Here is a 22,129-nt window from a genome sequence, read left to right on the forward strand (position 1 = left end):
CAGGATTTTTTTCTCTCTTTTCTTTGCTGCGGTGTTTATATTGAGTTTGGCAGCAACTTTATTGCCAGTGCAGTTTTGCTAACCAAGCTAAATATGCAGCGCCAAATCTTTCTAAGGCAGAAAATCGAACTGTTCCCGTTGCTAAGTGAGAGTCTCCTCTATGGCATGCACTTAATTTGACATTGGTGCGTTCTAAGCTCATTGGGAGATGCTTGAAATCAGTAAAACTGTAAGCTTGTTCAATCAATCATCCACTTGCCTTCCTTTTGCTGTATGGCTGTCATGACTTTTCACCCAGGCATGGTGCTGCTTTTATGTTTTTCTTTTTTCTTTTTTTTTTTTAGGTCCTGAAGTCTCAGGCTTACCTGCCATCAAGAGACCCCTCGGGACACTTCCTTATGGCAGTCGACCACTGTTTCTCTATCAAGGGTCAAGGCACGGTGATGACAGGGACTATTCTTTCTGGCTCTGTTAGCCTTGGTGACAATGTGGAGATTCCTGCCCTGAAGGTGAGTCTCTCATTTTCACTCCCCCCAGTTTTCCTGATAGAGACACTCAACAAAGAAGAGTGTGTTCTCTTCCAATCTGAAATTATTCAATTATTTTCAGTGTCTTGTCTTTTTTTTTTTTTTGGTACTCTACTATAAGCCAGCTTATAATAGGAGGAGGCATAGAGATTTTTAAATAAGGCAGCCAGTAAAGTTACCTGCTCAATTTTAGTTGAATGAAGAGGAGAGAAGACTGACCTACATTAGTGTGTTAGACTTTCAAATTCAGAAAAGCAAGGTGGGCATGTTTCCAGGATAGGATGTGCCCAAGGACTGAACAAGGTTTGAGTGAGGTTAGTTTCATTTGAGATGTTGTGCTGCAGTGAGAAGGCTTGCAAAAGTATCTGACTAGGTAGGCTTCCTGAGATGTCTTGGAAGTGAAGGAAGAGACAAGAAGAGGGCATTGAAATGCACGATGCACATTCTCTTTGTTTTTTGGGGCTTTAATTGATCTTAGCATATCCTGGGAGAACTGCTGGGATGCAGTATGTGGTTTGCTGTCATTGGGCTTTTTAGAGAGCCTGTAGAAAGTCAAGAGGCCTTTCAATGGCATTTGAACTGCTTAACTATGGCTACTATTTTATTTCCTTAAAATATATTCATCCTTTAAGAGAAAACAAGGTGATTTTATGCTTGGAACAGGTGAAGCCTATTTCACAGATGCTGATTTTGGACTGCTCTGACTTTCCCTTTGTATTAATTGCCCAAAATGAGTCAGGACTTGAGGAGTGTTTTGCAGCTGCCACTTAAAGTGGACCCGGCCGGTTACGTTCTGAGAGGAGGCAGCTTTTGGCTGAACAAGCCTGGATGGACTCTTTTGCTGTCAGTATTATCCTCAAGTCATGTTACTATACGGACCTTATTCTTTCATTGAGTGAATATGCTGCTTTCTCATTTTTGCCTGTACTTTGTGGGCAAGTGAAGGACTAAGTGAGGCATTCTGATTTCACCTGAAATATTTTGCTGATAGCTGACAATTAACTTTTGGTCAGCCTCTTCTGTGATACCTGTGACTGTCTAGTTTATATCATATTGTCATTTGCATAAAAGTGATTTGCATGATACATACCCCATCATGTCTGCTTTCCCAGTGGAGATCCTCACTGCCCATATTCTCATTTGCAGCCCATTCTGGGAACCGTGCTTGTAATTCCTGCAGGGAATATGCTTTGCTGGGATTGTAGCTCTGGTTTCAACCTCTCTTGCTTTCCCCTTGCCAGAGTTCCTTCCCTTTTCCATTGTGTCCTGCTTGCTGTCCTGGGCCTGCCTGCACGAAGAGTCCAAGGAGGGACAAGCAGTTAGGAGTGCAAGGCTGATGAGTGCTGGGCGATGGCTCCTGCCCAACAGGGGCCTTGCATAGCTGCGTTAGATACTTTCCTTTTGGCCTAGCACTGGCCAAGCTTCCAGTCACTTTGCACTCTGGGAGATGGGGGCAAGGCAGAGCAGAGTAATTACTTCTTGCAAAGAAAGAATGCATAACTAGATTATAGCTGTAAATGACTGCTTAGCTCTTCATGTATAGTCCAATAACGTTTTAGAGAAATATGTTTAGGAATTATAATCTGTTCTTTGAGAATCTGTATAGAATATAATATTTCAGTTGGAAGGGACGTACAATCTAGTCCAACTGCCTGACCGCTTCAGGGCTGACCAAAAGTTAAAGCATGTTATTTAGGCCATTGTCCAAATGACTCTTCAACGCTGACAGGCTTGGGGTGTTGACCGCTTCTCTAGGAAGGCTGTTCCAGTGTTTGACCACCATCTCTGTAAAGAAATGCTTCCTAATGCCAAGTCTGAAAGGGGAGAATGACAAAAATATGGGGAATAACTTGCACATTGCAAATGGGTGTTTAAGAGGACAGTAGGAAAGACTTTAAGTGGGACCTTAAAAGATGCTTTCTTCCCAAGTGACTGGGAGTGCGGTGAAGTGAAAGGCAAGTTAGCAGATAAATAGGTCATTGACAGAGAGAAGCCAGATCACTTGGCTTTTATGGCATTAACAACTTCCCTCGAAGTTTTAGTTATTTTCAATTGCTGTTAATGAATTAATCCTTCCACTGCCTTGTGTGAAATAGAAGATGTGTCCATACCTCTGGGTGGTAATAGTTAGTGGGCAGAGTTTTGTGTTTGTTTTTTGCCACTAGCAGCTTGTGACTATTCATGTTCATATTGTACAGGTATGGAAACCAAGGCGCAGTAAAAGGAAGCAACTGTTGTAAGTTTGAGTTGTGTGTTGTACTTACCCCTGCTAGCATCATGCAGAGTTGGGTTAGGATACCTATAAAAGGTCAAACCTTTCTCAGGCCTACAAGGTAACGGAGGAAGCACATTTCACAACACATTGTGGTTTATGACTCTCTCTGACCTTTTTTTGCCCTGACCCTATGGTAACTGAGATTGACAGCTGGTGCCCACTGGGCATTTAGGGACATTACAAACCAGCTGCTTTTTAAATTTGAGGAACCCTCTCACCGAATGAAGTGGCATCACCTTCCAGTTCTACTAATGGACTTCGACATCTTTGACCGCTTGAACCTGCACAAAGGAGGGACACAGCAATTAAAAATAAACAGTGACATTCTCAAACGCCCGTGCTCGCTCTGATTGAGGCTGAGAGCACCAGCAGTGCATGGATTCCTTTATGCTGTTGCCTATGTAAATTACCATCTGGGGTTGATTATCCAGATAGCGAAAAGAAAAATTATATATATGTGTTTGGCAAAAAGCTTTGACACAGCAAACAGTTCACTATCCAATTGAGTTAGTACTATTTGCTCACTAGCACTTGAAATCCACCTTGAAGAGCATGAACCTAGGATTTCTGCAGCAAAAACGTAGTGTTGGCAGAATTCTGAATGTCCTTTAAGATTATTTCAGTGGTCTTTCAATCTCTACAGTCTTCCAGTTTATAAACTCTAACAGCTCGTGACATTTTTATTTCTGTTTTATGAAAGTTCCTGGAGTTTGAATAGTAAGGATTTCTTCAATATAGATTAATTTTATTTTACTGATAGGTTTGGTGATAATCACTTCAAAATATTGATCTAAGTATATTTTGTTTAGTGAATTTAGTTTAAGTGAGCATGACTGTCAAATTCTAGTGCTGCTGTGTCTTTTTTGTAGCATGCTTTAATTGAAAAAGGAAAGTGTTTTTTTTAGTGGGGGAGAATTACTTTTGCCTTCTTTATCCAGGTGAAAAAAAATCATAGTAGCTTAAGAGAACAGCAGCAACTTAGAAGGCTGATGCAAAAAGGTGAGAACCAGGACTTTTGTTCTTATCACTGGTTGTCTCAAAACAAAAAAAATAATCCTTGTGTGTAAAGTAATGCAAAATTTTGTATGGTATGTGGTCTTCCTTCTGTCCTGTGTTAATGACTTTAGCTTTGGATTGCACAGTTGCAAGCACATTAGAAATACTGGAAGATTGAGTAAAACAGATGATAATCTGTTAATATTCCTTTAGAGGTGTTTTGCAGCACAGAGAATGTTCCAGGTTGGTTAATAAGAATCACTCTCTGTTTTAAGAGTTGTGAAAGATCATGGAAGAGGTCAAGTCTGAATTGAGTGAGGAGGCAGAGATAGATGTACACAGTTAATGGGTATAAATCTGGTCATCCTGGAAGTGTTGACTCAGCGTTGCCTTACCTGTGATCAAGCGCTGCAGGTACGCGGCAGCGGCAAAGCGTGTAGGTGGCCGCCAAGTACAAAGACCACTGTTGTTTTTTTCAGGACTTGTAAGAAGTAGAAACTTTTCTTCTTGCTTTATATTCAAGTTCCTATCTGGCCTGTTTAATGTAATTATTGACAAACGTTAGAGCAAGTTGACGCAAGCTGAATGGCTGGTGGATGTTGGCAGCTTCACTGGAGCGTATATAACAGTACAGTATGCTGCCATTTTGTTCTGCATTTTCTCAGAAGTTCCCCAGTGCCTTGAAGGCTGAGGAGCTGTGTTATTTACGGTAAACGGTTACGTTGGTGTTTATCTGTAGGGGATCATGTGGGGATTGTTGCTGTGTGCTAAAGCTGAGCAATGTATCTGGTGTAATATAGTACAAAGTTACTTCTTATGTAGTAAATCATGTGGACACCCGGTCATTGGGCTGACCCTGGGAGGTCCCTCTTTAGACACTCAGATTGTTGATCTGCTAGGTGTGGTTGAGCTATTGTCATTAAAGGGGAAGAGGAATGTTCATACTGGCTCTAACCTTCACCATCCCCGAGGTTTGCAGTAGACGATTGCTGTTGTTAATGTTGAGCATTTCAATCTCAAAGGTTGCAACCGTGTTTATGAAATGCTTCTCTTGTAGTTGGAGAGGAGTCATCCAGGTGTCTCAGTACTCTCATATACTTTCAAGAGGTCACCTGAGACATAAAATATGAAAAATGTGAGAAACTTGCTTATGTTTATCTAGTCAAGTCTCCTAGTAAAGGAGAGCGTCAGTTTAAACCAGTAGTGGATTCTGTCTTGGCAAGGGCCTATTTGCTGTCAAATTATATTGACTTTATGAACTTTTAAGAAGCATCATTTTCTAAGTGTGATACTGAGAAGCTTCATGACTTCATATACTTCCCCCATATGAAAAGATTTTTTTTTTTTTTTTTTTAGCTTCTTTGTTGGCTAGATAACCTTGGTCTGTTTTTTGGCAAACATTCTGTGGCTTTTATGGTTCATCCAATAAAAAAATTCTCCAGTGTCTGATAGAATAACCCAAATAGTATTTGCAAGACTATTTCCTTCAAACCACCGTAGCTATTCAAATTGTAACAGATATATCTGCTTTTGCCCACACAAATACTTCAGCCTATCTGATGTCTCAAGACCTCTGATTAGTGAGCTTTGGTATATAAATGTAGTAAGAACTAATTTCAGTGTATTTAAGGACTTTTTGCACAATCAGAGAGTTGCGTGGTTAAGTCTTGTCAGAGAACATTTAAATCTCAGAAAATGAAGTTGGATCAAACCTCTCTGAATTGGATCACGAAGACACTTGTATGTGGACTTTTATGGTGAAATCTTAAATACATTTTTACCACTTTCATTTTGCATTCTTTGGTCCTCATAATATACCCCTTCCAAATTTCAGGATATCTTGACTGGTTTTTGCACTGCAAATAGATAGAACCCTTGCTAAATTTTCTGAGAGTATGTCTGAATGCTCTTTCTACATCTGTTTTTTTCCAATGCTTCTTGGATTTTTCTTGCCCAGTACTGATAGAAAGAGCCTTTAAAATGCTATGGTTCATCTGTGGAAGAAGGCTAGCTTGTCTTGAACACTTCCTTTTCATTGAAATGCTGTGAAGAAGGGCAGTTCAGAAAATTGCGTCGGGGGGAGAATCAATTAAATGTAACTGGTAAAATCATGAAAAGGCAGTTCACAATACGTGTTAAAATATGTGGGTGATAAAATACAGGAATCTTAAATCAATAAATTAAACATATACACATAATATTATACATGTGGTTTAATTCAGTACAAGTATTGAACTGTTTCTTTATTTGTCTGCCACTTCTAAAGCATGGGTTGTGTTTTTTGGAGATTTTCTCCTTTCCTAGAAAACATCAGTGTGAATCCTACTGGTTTTGCATCTGCTGTGGCATTTACTTAAAAGCAGAATATGCAGGATTTGGCTTACACTGGGAAGTACTCTGCTTTCAACATTTAGGATATTATCAGTTGTTTTGGAAGAATTAAACTCCTCAGCACAGTTATTTGCGGTTAAGTAAAGGATTAAAGACCTGATCCAGTGCCTGTGGAATGAAATTTAGATCTGGCAATAAAAACTTCCCAAATCTTTTTGGCTCGATCTCTTGAGAGAGTAAGAGTAGCAGATGCTGAGCTCGTTTTAAAGATATGTTCCCTCATTTTCAATGTATGGTTTTGTAACTTTTTACTGTGTGGTTTTTTTGGTTTTGTTTTTTAATTCTGTTTTAGTTCACACTTTTAAAAAAAACAAACAAACCAACACCACCCCCCCAAAAAAACCCCAAAACTCCAAAGAACAGAATCCATTTTAATTTTGTATTTAAAAAAAAAAAAAAATTCTAGTTAACTTTAGACTTTAAAAAGACTCGGGAATAAGCACACTCAGGAAGAGATTTGTGTTTGCTATTCTTTCACCTCCTGTTACTGAAGTACAGTAGTTTAGTTCATATCGCTTGCAATTTTTTATTAAGTGTCGTGTAGGTACAGTAAAAAGAGGGAGTAAGTTCAGGAATTTCTGTGTTAAGGTTTATTTTATTCAGGACCGGGGATAAGACATAATAGAGAGGGAGCTGAATATATATCGGGGGGGGGTTTAATGTTTTTTTTTTTTCTCTACTTGGTCAGAGCAGAAGGGAAGGAAGCCAGGGGGAGAGCAGCCAACCTGAGCAGTGCTAATCCAAACCATACACTGTATTTTTGGAGCTTGTATGTCTAATGTGATCTCTGTAGGCAGAAAATGGCCTAGTCAGTGCTGGCCAATTAACTCTTCAAACACTAAAATTCATCTGCAGCTTTTCTTGGAAGTCTAGATGTACCCTGTGCTTCCTGCCAGCTAGAGACAGTCGGGATACAGATTGCCTTCTCATGGATTAGAAAAATTACCCAAAGTATACAAGTTTCTTCCTACAGTAGATCTGAAAAGGAAGAGATTTGTGTGTAATTTCTGCATTGCTTCTATCCACTTAAACCATCTTTAAATGACTGTTTGGGATCCAGGCTCCACAAGGAAGTGCAGCATTGCTGGAAACAGTACTGTTCTCCAAGGTAGACTTTAACTTCTGCAGTACTTCTGTGATACTGATTGCTTGTTCAGGGTTATCTGCAATGCTGACTGGTTGTGGTTAATGCATGAGATAATTTGAAGTGTGTGTTTTGTGCTATTGCCACGCAGATAATTTTGCCTTAATAGTTAGAAAGTGCATAAAGTTGTTATTGCCTAAGAACTGGTACGCTGTTCACTGGGGTTCCAAAAAGAAGTACTGGATCATCTCGACTCTGAGTAGATGAAAATACTGTGTGAGATGAACGTCATATTTTTATTTGATACAATGACTGATTTTCTTAGATAAATTGAATTTTTTCTGTCCAGATTTCAGTAAATCATGTGTCTCATGAGAACTGTTAGAAAAGCTGAAGAAAGTTGTTACAGAAATGCAAGGTGGAAAAGAAACTGAGCTGAAGAAGAGGGAACCAATGGACTAACAGGAAAGTTATATAGGTAGAGTTGTTCTGAGGTTGGTCTTGGCACTGAAATGTAATAGTTTCACTAGTGACTGCATGCACTCTCCTATGTATGTAGGCGTTCTCCCCACTAGCGTGCCACATTAGTGTGCTCTCCTGACTAGCGTAGACTGCTGGCAGATGTGAATTCCACGTGTAGTCTGTGATGCTCAATATTCTGTAGCTCTTTGGGAATTACCAATGTTCTGTGTTGCTGGATCTGATGGAAAAGCTCAGTATCCCAGTACAAAAGAGTGCCGCAATTGAAGAAATGGAATATGTTCTTGTATGTTGTATTAGTGAGCAATTTGGCTTCAGTATGACAACATATTTAAGGATAAACAAATATGTAGGTTTGTGACTCCAAAGCGAAGTTGAAAAGAAAACCAAACATGTAGTAAGTTATTGACACCTGACACTTAGATTTATCTCTATTGCTTTAACTTCCCTCATCTGCTCATTCTACTTTTTCTCCTGCCTATTTCCGTCTTTCTCCATCTCTAACTTCTTTTCCAGTCTCAAAGTTTGCTCTTCAAAGTGACTGATCTTTTCCACTTACACCATAGAGTGAAGAAACTTTTTTCCCCCTCCTTTTTCTCAGCTGCTATCGCAATGTTGAGTAACAATGCAGTTGTGTATATATCCTTCCCCTTCCCCTCGAGTACATCTTGGCTTGAAACCTCTGGTGCTTGAAACCAGCATCAGTCAGGGTCAGATGAGAAACCTTGGGATGGTGTTTTTGAACTTGTTTCCATAGGCTGAAGCTAGAGTGGGTCCGACAAGAGAAAGGACAAGACCTGATAAACATTGCGTGGTGTTATCCTCTCAAGGGCAGTTTCTGAAGATGAATAAGCACATTCCGATACCTCCTCTACAGGATATGCCAGCTATTGATTTCCTAGGGCTAAATGTCTTGCATTTATAGTTTGAAAAGGAGTCCTGGAGCCATCTAAAGTGAGTACTCTAAGCAATGGTCCTGTAAGCTGCGTACAGGAAGAGAAAGGTCTTAAGACAACTTGAGCCATGACTGGGATGCCACTGAACAAAAACATGCGTGTTATCCTGGGACTTACTAGGTAACATATTTCCTGTTGAACAGTTGCTGCTCCAGTGATCAAGTGTTGCGTTCTTGTGTTTGTGTACTCTGGAGTTCAAGATTAGTTTGAAACTAAGTTAATGGACATTGCTATAGTAATTACAAACTTTCATCCAAATACCTTTTTGTTTAAGCTTTATGGTAACTTTTTAAAGCAAAGGATGGCTGGTTTGTGTTTGCATAACTTGTTTGCTTAAGCATTGCTGCTGCCAGGTCATTAACTTTATTTTTATTTCTTTTAATTTATCAAGTAGACTTGTTCTCAATCTAATTCAATTGAAAACAGACCCCATGCACGTATACATACCGTTTGAGCAGGAATCTTATTGGAATGCTTGAATAGTAATTGGAAAGGTAACCTCCTGTATGGTGAACATAGCTTTCACATTGCATTCCTGCTGTGAATGTAACTTTAGTATGAGTAGGCTTAGTTAGGGCAGTAAGTAACTATCATGTTTTAAATATTTAAGTTCAAGTGCTGGAGGCTTTGGCAAAATTTCAGTAACCAGAACAAAGGAAGGGAATGTCACTTTTTGTTCTTCCTTGGTCATCCATATATAGTACAGTTCCTCATTTGATCAGACTTTTAAGAAGCAGAACAATTCAGCAAGCACTGCACTAACTAAGCCGTGGTCTGTATATTATAAAGTTCTGCTCAGATCTGGGCACTGGCAAAAAAAAGGATCTGAATATTGAAAACATTATGTAACCAAGACCGTTAGAGATAAACTTCTCAATTTGACCAAAAGATGGAAGAGTGTGGACTTACTGCATAAGTGCCCAGGAATCTATAACCAGTCTGTTATCAGAGTATTTTCTTGAAGTATTACTATAACACCATAGGAAATCCTCTGGATTTCATGCCCTTGTACTGTGTGTTCCCAAGATGACCCCACTTATAAAACTCTAAATTTTATTCTTTGTTACTACTATGAAAATTACAAGAGAATTGACTTTGTTCTTTAAATGTTTGTTCAGCTCATCACCTGAATCTTGTCATGTGACAATAACATGTATTGTTGAAACTAAATGTAAGATACATCTCTTCACTAGAGTATTCCCATAACTTTATATTATAATAGCTGGCGCAGTTTGAAATGAAAGAAAAAGTAATACTAGAGAGAGCCAATATTTACAGTATCAGCTGGAATAATACAATTATGTAAGCTGCCCAGATAGTGCTGTGATGAACATGATATGAATGCCTAGATACAGATTTTCATTTGCAACTGTCTGAAATGAAAACTACAAACTCCCGGGCTCTTTGTGGTTGTAAAGAGTGGCTTGAAAGCATATGCTATAAAATGCAGTTGGCTTCTCTTTCTTTCTCCTCTAATGAATAAATAATAGAGAATAAACGTTTCACACTTTAGAAATCACAATGAAAAGGTCAAACAGCCTTTTTAAAGAGTCATTATAGCTAATACATCTTTAAATGCTTAAATTGTAGATTTAAAAACTATCAGGCCTTTGTGAAAGTTAGATTTAGTAGCTGACCTGTCTTCTCTCTAGGCAACCTGTTTTTTAAGATATATTCTATATATAGGGTGCGTAATAGATTCTGCAAAAGAATGGCAGAGATGGCCTTACTCCTTGTTTAGTTTAGGTGGAAGAAATCAGCCATGAGAACAGATTAACTCATTGGAAGCAATGACCCCGTTATATATATGCAGATACCAATTTTTTTCTTCAACAGAAAGAGAGAGGTACTGAAAACTATTCAGAAGTTTGTCACTTAAGTTTTGAGTAAGGCTTCAGAACCTCTTGAATACTGAGAAAGAGCAGAAAAACTTCATCTAACCACTTTGGTTTTGTTTTCTTCATTTCAGTTACTATGTTGTAATTTTTTTTTTAATATTTTATTCATTATATAATGAATTTCAATAGACCTCTATGCTTAACCATCCCTAGAAGAGGTTGTTGTCTGATGCGCAACACCTAGTACATAGGACTGCAACAAGCTAAATGGTGGCTTAGGAAAAAAAAAAGTGCTACTATAAATCAGTTCAGTTTTGAAATATGGGTGTTATTTATGTGGCATTTTCTTTGCCTAGTTGTAGACTAAGATCCTGCTTGTGGAGATTAGTTGACAATAATTTTAAGTCTTCAGGGAGTGAGGAATATGCAGGTATACCACAAACACTCAAAACAAAACCACAGAAAAGAGGATTGTAAGGGGAAACTTGGAAATATATATTTTTAGTAAAGGACTGAAATAAATGCCAATAAGACTAAAATAAATGCCCAGTTTGGCCTGGAGTCAACACAAAGCAACACCAGTTAGTTTAGTGTAAATGCACAGAAGTATACAAATCGTTGTAAAAATAAAACACAAAATCCCACTGTCGACTATTTTGCATCGAGTTTTAGGAGAGAACTGGAGTCAGGTGGTGATTGAATAAGAATAATATTTTGTACAACATGTGTTTCTATTTCCAATGTTCCTTTTCTGTTGTTGATGTGATGCTCTTGTCTGGGGAGAAACAGTTGTTTGTACAAAATGTGTTAAGGTGACAAGGACCCTCAAATTAATGCTTCGTTCCAGTCTTGTCAAAGGCTACTTGATTGCTTGGGCTTTAGAGGAGGTTATTAAGTATCTTTGCCGGAGGACAGCTCTTGAATCTCTTATGGGTGGAGGTGGAAGAAGTTCTCCAATGTGGTGATTGGGGTCTTAACTTGCTCTGAGCCCTCCTGTGAGGCTTAATGTGAGCCTGAGATGCTACATAAGATTGAAGTTCAACATAATTTATTCTGATGTGTTAATATTTGTCAGGCATGCCATTCCCTAGTAGTGGGAAAATGGTGGAAATCTCCAAGTTGGTAGAAATCATGATGTGTCTGCTTTTCCTTCTTGCAGCAAGTGCTAACAGATTAGTCAAAAGTTCTAAGTTGCATTCATAGTTAAATACTCTTTTGTAGTACAAAAAGTTCAAAGATTTTTAGTCTTTCCTTTTACTTGTGTCCTTGCTTTGTTTTCCCCTTCACTTTCACCGCCCAACCATCCTATCTGTTCACGTTGTTGAACTTCTATTTTTAAATCCGCTTTCCAGATGTGCGATATGTGCAGACAACACGTAAGTGGTTGCCTTCTCTGAGATCACAGGCTCTATCCCTGCTTTTAGAGAGGCTCTTAAAGATTTTAAAATCTATTGGGTTTAAAATCTATTCAGGTTTACTGTTGGGAATTGAGATAAGAGTAACAAGAATATGTTTAGAGAAGACAGTTGTGGCTTCAGTAGCCTCTGCCTCTTTAAAACATGTATATGCTGAACTGATTTGGTGGATTACCAGAAACATTGAGGATTTTTTTTTCTAAAGGGATGTTTTTGGCAGGAAGCTAAGCAGTATTTTGAAAAAAGACACGAATTTTCTAGTAAAAACACACAAATCTGAAGGTAAGGGTGCTATTCACTTTTTTTTAAATTTCATGGGTTTGGGGGCCGCTTTGGTTTTTTACATAAGCTTCCTGTTCAAATTTTGATTAGAAAAATCAAAAGCATGATAAATTCTGTGTTGCTTTTTTTTTAAGGGTGGTTCTAATTCTTGTCTGAGAATTGCATTAAGCTAATTAATATTGGCAAGGTGTTTTAAAGATTCATATGTGGGAAGAGAGATGAGCAAAGCAATTTTTGTGTCAGTCTTAAATGGGGGGGAAGAAAGAAAAGTTAACATTAAGGCATAGTTTTGTGGTTATGGTGTGACTCACAAGAAAGACTTGGGCCATCTGACATGTACATTACAAACAGTTGTAAAAACATACCATTAGATATCCACAATGTGTAGCGGGTTGAGTTAATGTTATTTTGAATCCATAATGTTAAAGTTATCTGGCACAGTGAGTGTAACTCCACAAATCAAACAATGTATTATTGCTTTTTGTTTTACATGACATTGTTGTCCCTGATGGACCAGGTCCTTTCTGATCAGCTCAGCAGTGAGGTTTTAATCCTGCCTTTCATTTGTTCAGTGTCATCTAGCTACGCTGACACCAACCGGGGCTTTTTATTTGAGTCAGGATTTAGATAGACTTCAACAGAGAGAATACAGTGATGCGATTAAAATTTTTATAATTATGCACAGTGCTTTGCAATATGCATGCTTGTTTTCTTGCTGTTTTCCTGTATATGGAAAATCAAATTTCCAGAGGGTTAGATTTATGTTTAAATGTGATTATATTTTTAAGTTTTCCTTAATATCTCTCAAATTGTGTCACTAACTGGTGTAACTCAAATTGGTGTCAGGTGATAATTTTCCCTGGTGTGAACCTTTGCATAAGTATAATTTGAACCTATTGGACCTACACCTACATCTGACATGTAGAAACAAGTCTTATATCTTCCTAATGTTTCATATACTGTTAAAGTTTCTTGGGAATCTTTGTTCAGAATTTGAATTTGTGTGTTTTGTTTTCAGTTTTTAAAAGTAATGGCTTTTGTAATGGATTCCTTAGCTTCAGTCTCAGCTCTGAAGGAGACGTTATAGACATTTAATAGCTTTAAAAGAAGCTTTTTGGAAACTGCAGTATCTGTGCTACGTGCTATATGTAAGAGGGGTTTTTGTATTTTCATTTCAGAGAAGGTTGTTTTTTTTCCTACAAAGCTATGATGAACTTTTTTCACACCTTTGTGATAAAGAGTGAGCTTTAGGGTCTGGTTCAGGTTCTGTCTAATCTTAGCTTTAACACAGTTAAGATTTCAATCTGTGTTTAAATCGCCTTGCAAAAATAATTGATTCCATCTATTGTTTTTTACCTGTGTTTGTAAGTCAAATACTAAGACTTCGGTAGGTTGATATAGAAGCTATGAATGGCATGTTAAAAAAAAAAAAGTCTTCTCCATACATAGCAATTGTAACAAGTGGGATTTGGTTTGAGAGGCTGACCATGTCTCCTACGCTGATAGTAAGAGGAAAGTACTTGTCAGAGTGCCCAGAGAGATGGCTCAGGCAGTCCTGAAAGCTAGGAGTGGTGGTTTTTTTGTGGGGGAGGTTTTTTGTTAGATTTTTCTAATACAGGTGCTGAAGTTAGGATCATAAAGGAAAATAGATGTCAGAGATGCTGATTTATCCCAGTTAACACTGAAATAATTTGCAGCCACAAGAGCTCAGTGTTTGTGTAAACCAGGCTGCTTTTATGTAATGATGAATTTAGTTGTTTAACTGGGGAAAAAAGGAAAGGAAAAAAAAAAAAAGGCCAGTGAAGTACTGTAACTTTTTTATTTTTGGGTCTAAGACTTTCCCCTGCTATATTTAAAGAGTATATTAGATGCATTTCTTGGATGCATTTCTTGCAATTTTTTTTGTGTGGAAATTCTATCTAGTTCGAAGCACTCTGATAATGATCAGAATTCTGCAATAATGAAAAATAAATCAGAGCTGGAACAGGCAAATATTGGGGCTTTTGAACCTTCAGAGTAGTTTTTTGGTTTTGTTCATAAATACAACAAGCTTTAGTTTCTGTGAAGCAGACATCTCAGTGAAAATGGGAAAAGCTGAAACCAGCACAGGCAGGTGTTGAGCAAATGTCTCCAACGAGCTCTCACGAGGGTTGTGTTGTAGATCTTCAATTCTTTTTATTAGTCTGCTCAGAATCTCACTTCTCAGATTTGGACTTAATTGCTGGGTGATTCTGTGACATAAGCATCCAGATGTATACCTGATGCTTAAATCTGATGCCAGCCAGTCTTCCAGGAAAGATTTGTTTACCCTTTGTGCATCTCGGGCTCGCTCAGGTACCTTCTCCTCAGAGCTGGTATACTGTTGCTTCAAGATAATTTTAACTGACAAAATTACTAGACCACACACTGGGGGTATTTAGTTATATCTTTTGAACCACACTTACAAAAACGTAGAGGATTTAAGTGTTCCAAAAGCAAGAATGTTTTCAGCCTTATAAATTATTTTAATATTAAAAGTCAGCAGATGGAGCCAAAGGCTTGTAGAAAAATTACTTGTGCTGAATGTATATTAAACCACAAAGCCCACTAAATTTAGCTAATAATGTTTCTACTGAAATTTATAACAGCAAAGCTATTTATTTGCTGCTAAACCTCATACTAGCATCCCTTTTTCATTCCCTTGTCTCTGTGCAGAGTGAGCGCTCACCCCTTCGTATGCTGGGGAGACAAGACTAAAAAGAGTGAAGTTTGAGTGGGGAACCTGACTTTCTTTGTAGATTTACATCTGTGGAAGGTTTTCTGCAGCATTGGTCACCACTTTATCAGAAAAACTGGTGTTATATTTTGTCAATATTTTTAATTCTACGAGCACAGTAATTGGAATCCACTATTGAGGGTTAGATTGGAATTCATTACAACCTCATTTTCATTATTGCACAGTTGGTAAGGTACTGGGGTTTCATGTTTTTCTTCTGAAGCAACTGAAATAAGCCTTTGCCTTAGATAACGTGTCAGACTTGATAGCCTAATAGGCTAACCCTATGCTTTTTTTAAATATTAACATCCTTTTGGGATTTTAAATAATATCTTTAGAAAAATAAGGGGATGGAATGTTTTCCAAACAGTGTGCAATTTATCCCACTTTAATAAAATAAAAAAACCCAAAGGCAATAAGTGGTACCTACCTTTTGCAGGAAAAGGGAGAAAAAACTGTCACAGTTATAAAATATGATACCCAAAGGGGATGCGAGAAATGATGATGCTGACTGAACAGGGAATATTCCAGTGGTACAGTATTGTTTTGCCTTTTAGTAAAGACAGAAAAATGAAAATATTAAGTGACTAACAGCAGCCGTTTTGTCCAACTATTAAACTTAACTTTAAAAGTTGTTTTTCCTCTAAGTCTAATCTGAAGGATTATGAAATGTACATATGTTACACATAGAATATAGAGTAAGTGGTATACAAATGTATGCTTAAGTATTGCATGTTTTTTTTTCCCCCCCTCATCTTTGTTTTACTGATTCTTGAAACTAGATCTCTTTAGTTTGGAGCAAGCATCTACTTAGAGTGACTTTGGAAACTTGGCTTGCTGGCCAAGTTAAAATCTTTTCTTATTTTTCTGTTTATCTTTGGCCTCACCTGTGTTTAAATTATCTTTCCCCCACTCCTCCTGTTGAAAGACAGTGATAAAACTTCAACCAGTTGTACCTGCTTGCTGACTTAATTTCCTCTAATCAACATTGGCTGTAGTAGCAAGAGTTTAACATTGACATTTTTCTTTTGAATGATGTGATCAGTTCTTAGTTTCAGATTCGCTCCTGACTTACTGTAGGCTTTTCTAGTTAGACATTTTTCTTCCTAAATAAAGGTACCCTGTCATTTCCAATAAAATTATATTTTCTTTTCCAGCCATTTGAATTGTGCCAAAAAAACTCATAAAATACAGGACTGGAGGGTGCATTCTGAATTATATTTTAGGCCAGTCTCCTAAAATTTCAAGTAACTAAATCTTGCAGTCTCACTGTGATGAGTTATCTTCTATATTTATATTTACTGTAGAAAAATATTAATGCATCTTTTAGAATAAAGAGAATATAAACTTGTGACATAGGAAGACACAGTGCTTTTTGCTATGTTTAAGAGACTTCTGGATATACAGTCCAAGTTCAGCATTGATTTGCACTGAGATAAATGCCGATATCCTCTGTGTAACATTGCCCTTAAAGATGAGAGCAAATGCCGTTTTGGTTTTTGAGAGAAGAACGTTTTGATGAAGAACAGTTGGTAGATGTGGTGGCCGGTGCGGTGGGGTCTCCTTAGCAGAGACACCGTACAAAAAGCAGCAGTAACTTCCTGGTGTCACAGTGGTGTGCGTTTTCCATTGCAAGTTGTTGCCTTTGTCTTCCTTTAAAATGCTCTTCTGATACACTAGGTATCTCTCCTAGATTTTAGTAATGAGCAAACCTAACTGGGTGGTTTTTAACTTTATACATTTTTTTCAGAGATGTCTACCTCCATGGTGTGTGTGTGTTGTCCTTGCGCATTTCTTAATAATTTGAAGTTGAGAAGGTACATACAATTACAACATAAAATGTATCAAGAGAGAAAGTCATGATGCAGTTTTGTGCTATCGAGGAAGTACATAATGCCCCAATATTTTGCGGGAACGGGAGCTGCGAGAGCTAGTGACTGCCGTGAAAAATCTGCAAATGAGGAAACCTGGACATGAAGAAGTACTTTTAAAAGTTCCATCAGATTTTTTAGAACTACACTGGCAAAAAAAAAACCCAAAACCTAAATAATATAGTGAATAAGGAAAAATTTTTGCATTGGTGGATAGGCTAGATAAGCTTCCTTTGGACAGGATCCAGTCATCTCAAAGAATTTCTTGTGGCCTGCACACTTTGGATTACTTGTAATTTCAACTTTAATTTAAAAAGAAAAGGTTCTAGCTTTCAAGACCGTAAGGGAGTGACAGTTGCAGTTTTCCAATCCTGACTGCAGACAGAGCAGAGACATGTGAAATCTTCTTCCAGTCTTGGAATGTTAATTTTGAAGCCTAATTGTGGTACTTTGAAATGTCATTGGCCATTTCAGTGAAGGTCGTCTCGGCATGTGTGAGTGGGCATGTAACGGCTGTGAGACCCAAAGGATAGAAAGTGAAAGATTGTGCAAGGAAAGAAATCTAGCAGAAGAAGAGATACACATAGATAGAGGGGGAGAAGAAAAAAAAAAAGAGAGAGAAACAAAAGGCAAGAAAAGCTGGTTTTGGTGTACCACAATACTGTATAAAGTATTCAAAGATTGTTCTTTGCTATGTCAAATACCTTTACATGCTGGCATTAACAGCCCACTCTTCTTTCATAGGCTTTAGGATGCCCTCCTTACTTTTACCAAGCTTCTGTCGTTGGTGATCTGTTGTCAGGTACTTTTGTGTGATGGTTCTAGTGCTGTCTCGTCTGTTACCCGTGCATGTTGCAACCTCAGTGAGCCTATTTTTAAGGTCCCTTCATGGACCACATTTAGCTTCCTTTTAAAAGACCCATAATGGATTAAAATAATTTATAAATTGACAGCTATTGTCCATCTCTTCCTCCTGACTGATGACCATTTCCTTATTGTCGATAAATAAACTCCCAGAGCAGATCTTCCTCAAGTTTGTTTTTGTGGTTTTGTTTTGTTGTTTTTTTTTTTTAATATTCTGACAGAGTAAATCCCAAAACAAATCAATAAATAAAGGCACCGACAGAAGCAAAATTGCATTTTGTTCATAGTTTATCCTGAATATTTTGGTAACGTCTCATTAGCCGAGGGAATCCTGTTGAGCATTCACTGTGCCTTGGTGGTACTTGCACATCTCTGCATGATGGGCTTGTTCCCTTCCTGGAGCTGCAGTAGGTTTCCCATGTTCCAGGATTCTGTTACAGGCCTCTGTGATACTGGAAAATGAGGCTACTTGATTTAAATAAGAAATGAATTTGCACAGATGTTCAGAAATACTGAAATATGTTGATGCTCACTGAAATTTGTTTGGATCTTGATGAAGGTTTAAAAATCATGTCAGTAGGACTGCCACTGAAAAGACAGTGTGTGTGTGTAAAATGTAGAAATATTTATTCACCTAATGACAGCTGAGAGGTTTAGGCAAATAGAAAGTGTGTTTAGAAGATAATAGTTTGGAGTTCTATCGTTTGAATACAGCTCCTGGCTGTCATTGTCAGAATATACTAGGTATGCCTGCAGCATGCATCGGGAATTATTTCTTTTATAATCAAGCCTAGGGTTTTTTCCAAATTGGAGAGTTCTTCCATAGCAAGTTAACAAATCCTTGAGAGGCAAAGAAGTCACAACTCTGTCTATTGTAAATGCTTGTTGTATCAGAGGTGAGGGACCCTTTTCATGAGTTAATCAAAAAGACCTATGCAAACAAGCAAGAGGATTTTTTTCCTCAGTCAGTCATACAGTTACAGAGCCTGACATTGTTAGGTGAACCTTCGTGATCTCATGGGCTACTGCATACTCTGGTGCGCCAGACACCTCTTAATAAAAACGTGGGGCACTGGATGCACAAATTCATAGCAGCTGTCACAGCTGGGCTGTGGTAAAGTTTGGTCAAGACCCTTTGAACTTTTTATTTCACACTAATCCCATTTAGTGTGATCAATATATGGACCTCCAGCTCCTAGGTCTGTTAATTAGGTGTCAAGTGTTGGGTTGGCCAGTGTCAGGCTGTAAAATACAAACACAGAAGAGACAATCAGTAGGGAAGGAAGTGTTTATTGTCTGAATGTATAAGAGCTATGGGTTCTGAAAAGTTGCCTTCCTAGTCTGAGATGTCCTTAGGGATCTTGAGTCTTTTGTTTCTCTCAGTAAGGTAAATGTATAGTTAAATAAGCATTTTACCAAAAATATTGGTGTGGTTGTGGGCTGCAGAATAATGTAAAAGATCCAATTCTACTAATAATTTGATGTTGGAGTAGCTCTTTGCTTACCTTTCCCCCTCCTTTTTTCCCCTGTTAATAAAAATGCTTAATAATTGCTCTGGTAACTATTTGCATTGGGTTGTTTAAGATGGGAGTCCTTTCTTGTTTTGTGTATGTACATCTAAAATGAAGCTTCTAAGACCTTACAAATATTTATTTTAACTTGTGCTTTGTAGCATTCAGGGAATAGACAGGATAACTTAGATCTTCATTTCCCCGTCTCAAAGAATCTCGGGAGTTTTTTTGAACTCCCCCATCTTTAGTTCTCTATCATTCAGGGAAGGATAAATACGTGGAATGGTATTTCAGCTTTCATACATTTTTGGGTTCCCTTATTTCAGTCTTCCAGTGACAGAAAGGACTGGGGAGTTGAGTAGTTTGTTTCATGTCCTTTGAAGAAAACCTTAAATTTATAATCCCAGATCAGACCTTTCCTATAACTCGCGCAACTCATCCTGTTAACTGTTTTAATATATGGCACCGCTATTTCATTAAACAACATCCAGGAATAATTAGTTCAGCAACGATGCCTCGGAACAAAAGCCCTTGATTTCGTTTAACTTTATAAGTTGGTCTCTTTTGATCTGCAAGAACACATCTGGGGCCTTTAAGAAAGAAGAAAGAAAAATATTAAATGTTTAGTAAGGCCGTTGGTGAAGGTTTCAAAGCACAGTAACCCTTTGGTACCAGGATGTAGCTCAGAGGCAAAGAAGTGTGAATTTCTTATTTTGTAAGATATCACATGGCATCTCTATATGGTACATGCTGGTTTTGCTAGCTGCATTTTGGCTTTATTTCCAGTTTCAAAAGATGCGGTCTCTTAATTCTTTCCTCGATTTTTCTCCTCCATTTTTCTTCCCTTCTGCCCCCTTTCTTCCCCAGCTGCGTGGATTAATCAGAATCATTACTGTAAACATGACTTTTTTTTTTACCATGTATCTGTGCTTTAGAATTTGGTTTTGCTATATCAAACTTTGCACCATACTGCTTTGTTCCTTTAATAGCTTAGTATTATTTGCCAAGATGGTAAGGATAAATCCATTTGTTCTTTACTCTCGACTCAACTGCTGAGATTTGGAAGATATATAGTGCAGAGGATATAATTTACTCATCTAATCTTAATCACTGTTACTGACTTATATTAGAAATTGCTTACCAGTTGAACTTTCTTAAAAATTGGCACCAAAAAATCTTAAGGAAAATACAGATTTCGTATACCAATTGTGTTTTATCTCATAAAAAAGATTATTGCGAAAAATACTTGACTGATAGTAATTAATTCCTTTTTCTTTTCTTCTCTTCTCATAGTAGAGGTAGCCTTTGTTTTGATTGTAATTAGTACAAGGAATTCACTAGGAGTAGCACTGTATCATTTGATTTGTACTGATGTGCATACTTGTGTTTGCTTGTTTGTTGCATGGCACTAGAGTGCTGTTGTGTTTATAATCCACGTATTTCCTAGAAAATGTACAAATCATCACAACTAATGTTAACGTTTGACACAGCTAATAAAGCCTACCAGATCGTTCAGTAATTATTCATCACCTTTGTTTCATTTTGTGTAAATCATGGCTTCTACTAATGAGCTTATTTTAGAGAAGGGGCAGGAGAATTTTGTTCACAAGAAAGAAATGAGCAAAAGAACTTTGTTCTTGTTTTTCCCCTCGACCTGTCAAAATACAAGTGAAAAGGGCTGAAAATACTATTTTTCATTACAGGTTTTATTTTTAAATGCAGCTTTATGTTCACTCTGTGTTTGTTTTCCTTAGTGAGCCTTTAACTCCAAGGTTATGACCCAATAATGACCTCCTCTTTCCACTCTCAATTGCTTTTGACCTACTCCATTAAGTAAAAAGAAATAACCTAACAGAAGGGTAACCAGATCACTGCTACCACACCAAGGAAACAGGCAGGCTTTGGGATGCTCTTCTTTAATCTCTCTATCCACAGAGCCTTCATTTTAATTTGCAAAATTGAACCCAGATCGAGAGCAGTAAAGCCTGAATACAGTAAATATTCATGCCTCAGTGATCTAGAGTGGCTCCATTACATTTCAGAGATTGGGAGAATTACCTTTTGGATTATGTATATTCATGGGCTGATTTTTATTTGAGATATAATATTACTCACATTGGGCTACATGTCGCACATTCTACCAAAACCAGCCTTCTCACAAAGCTCCAAATGTTCCTTACACGTAAAAGTTTTACTTCTTTACCCTATAGTTTCCTCCCTTTTATGCTTTTCAAAGACTGGTAGTAAACAAATTTTCTTTTAAAGAAGAAGAAAAAAATCCCAGTAGAAGTTCTTCTATAAAACCTTCAACCCTGTGTTTACTGTGATATATTCTTTTGCATGTGACTTTGAAGTCTTTGGATAAAAGTATTATTATTGTTCTAAACCTAAATCTCTTTGGAAAAAAGAATTCAGTTCATTCTGTTGGAAGAAGAAAATTCCATTCAGCCTTTCTTTAACCTATCATTTTGCGTTGGTTTTGACTTCTTTTTGGATTTTTTTCTTTGAAAAATGTTTTATTGAAATATTTTTTGATAAGTTGCAGAAATCTTAATTGGTATGTAAATGTTAAGCTTATTCTATGTCATAGTTTTACTATGGGTCTGATGTTCTCTGCCTAGATACTTGCTGGCTAAACTCTCTGGCATATTATGCTTTTAAAAGGCGTGCTTTGTCATCTGTCGTGATAGATGGCACAAGCAGTACCACTTAATTTAAGGATACTTGACATCTTAAGATTCCTTTCTGATTACAAAAAAACTGGGAGAGATTTTAGTCATTTGGAGATGAAAGGATGTATAGTAGGTGTCTGGCTTCTGCTTCGTTCCACACATCCTTGGAGTGTGGGGATCTCTTCCTACCTACAGCCCCAGGCGTTCAACGC

The 22,129-nt window shown here is 37.6% G+C and overlaps 1 protein-coding gene across 3 annotated transcripts in view; it reads left to right on the forward strand.

The window, feature by feature from the left end:
• Window positions 1–22,129, forward strand: part of EEFSEC (eukaryotic elongation factor, selenocysteine-tRNA specific) — a 129,848-nt gene that overhangs the window by 43,156 nt on the left and 64,563 nt on the right. For all 3 annotated transcript variants that reach the window (XM_075158926.1, XM_075158925.1, XM_075158924.1), the window contains exon 4: window positions 345–509. In XM_075158926.1, the coding sequence (XP_075015027.1) occupies window positions 345–509 (165 nt within the window). The remainder of the gene's footprint in view (window positions 1–344; window positions 510–22,129) is intronic.

Source organism: Calonectris borealis, chromosome 10, assembly GCF_964195595.1.
Source record: "Calonectris borealis chromosome 10, bCalBor7.hap1.2, whole genome shotgun sequence".
Taxonomy (NCBI): domain Eukaryota; kingdom Metazoa; phylum Chordata; class Aves; order Procellariiformes; family Procellariidae; genus Calonectris; species Calonectris borealis.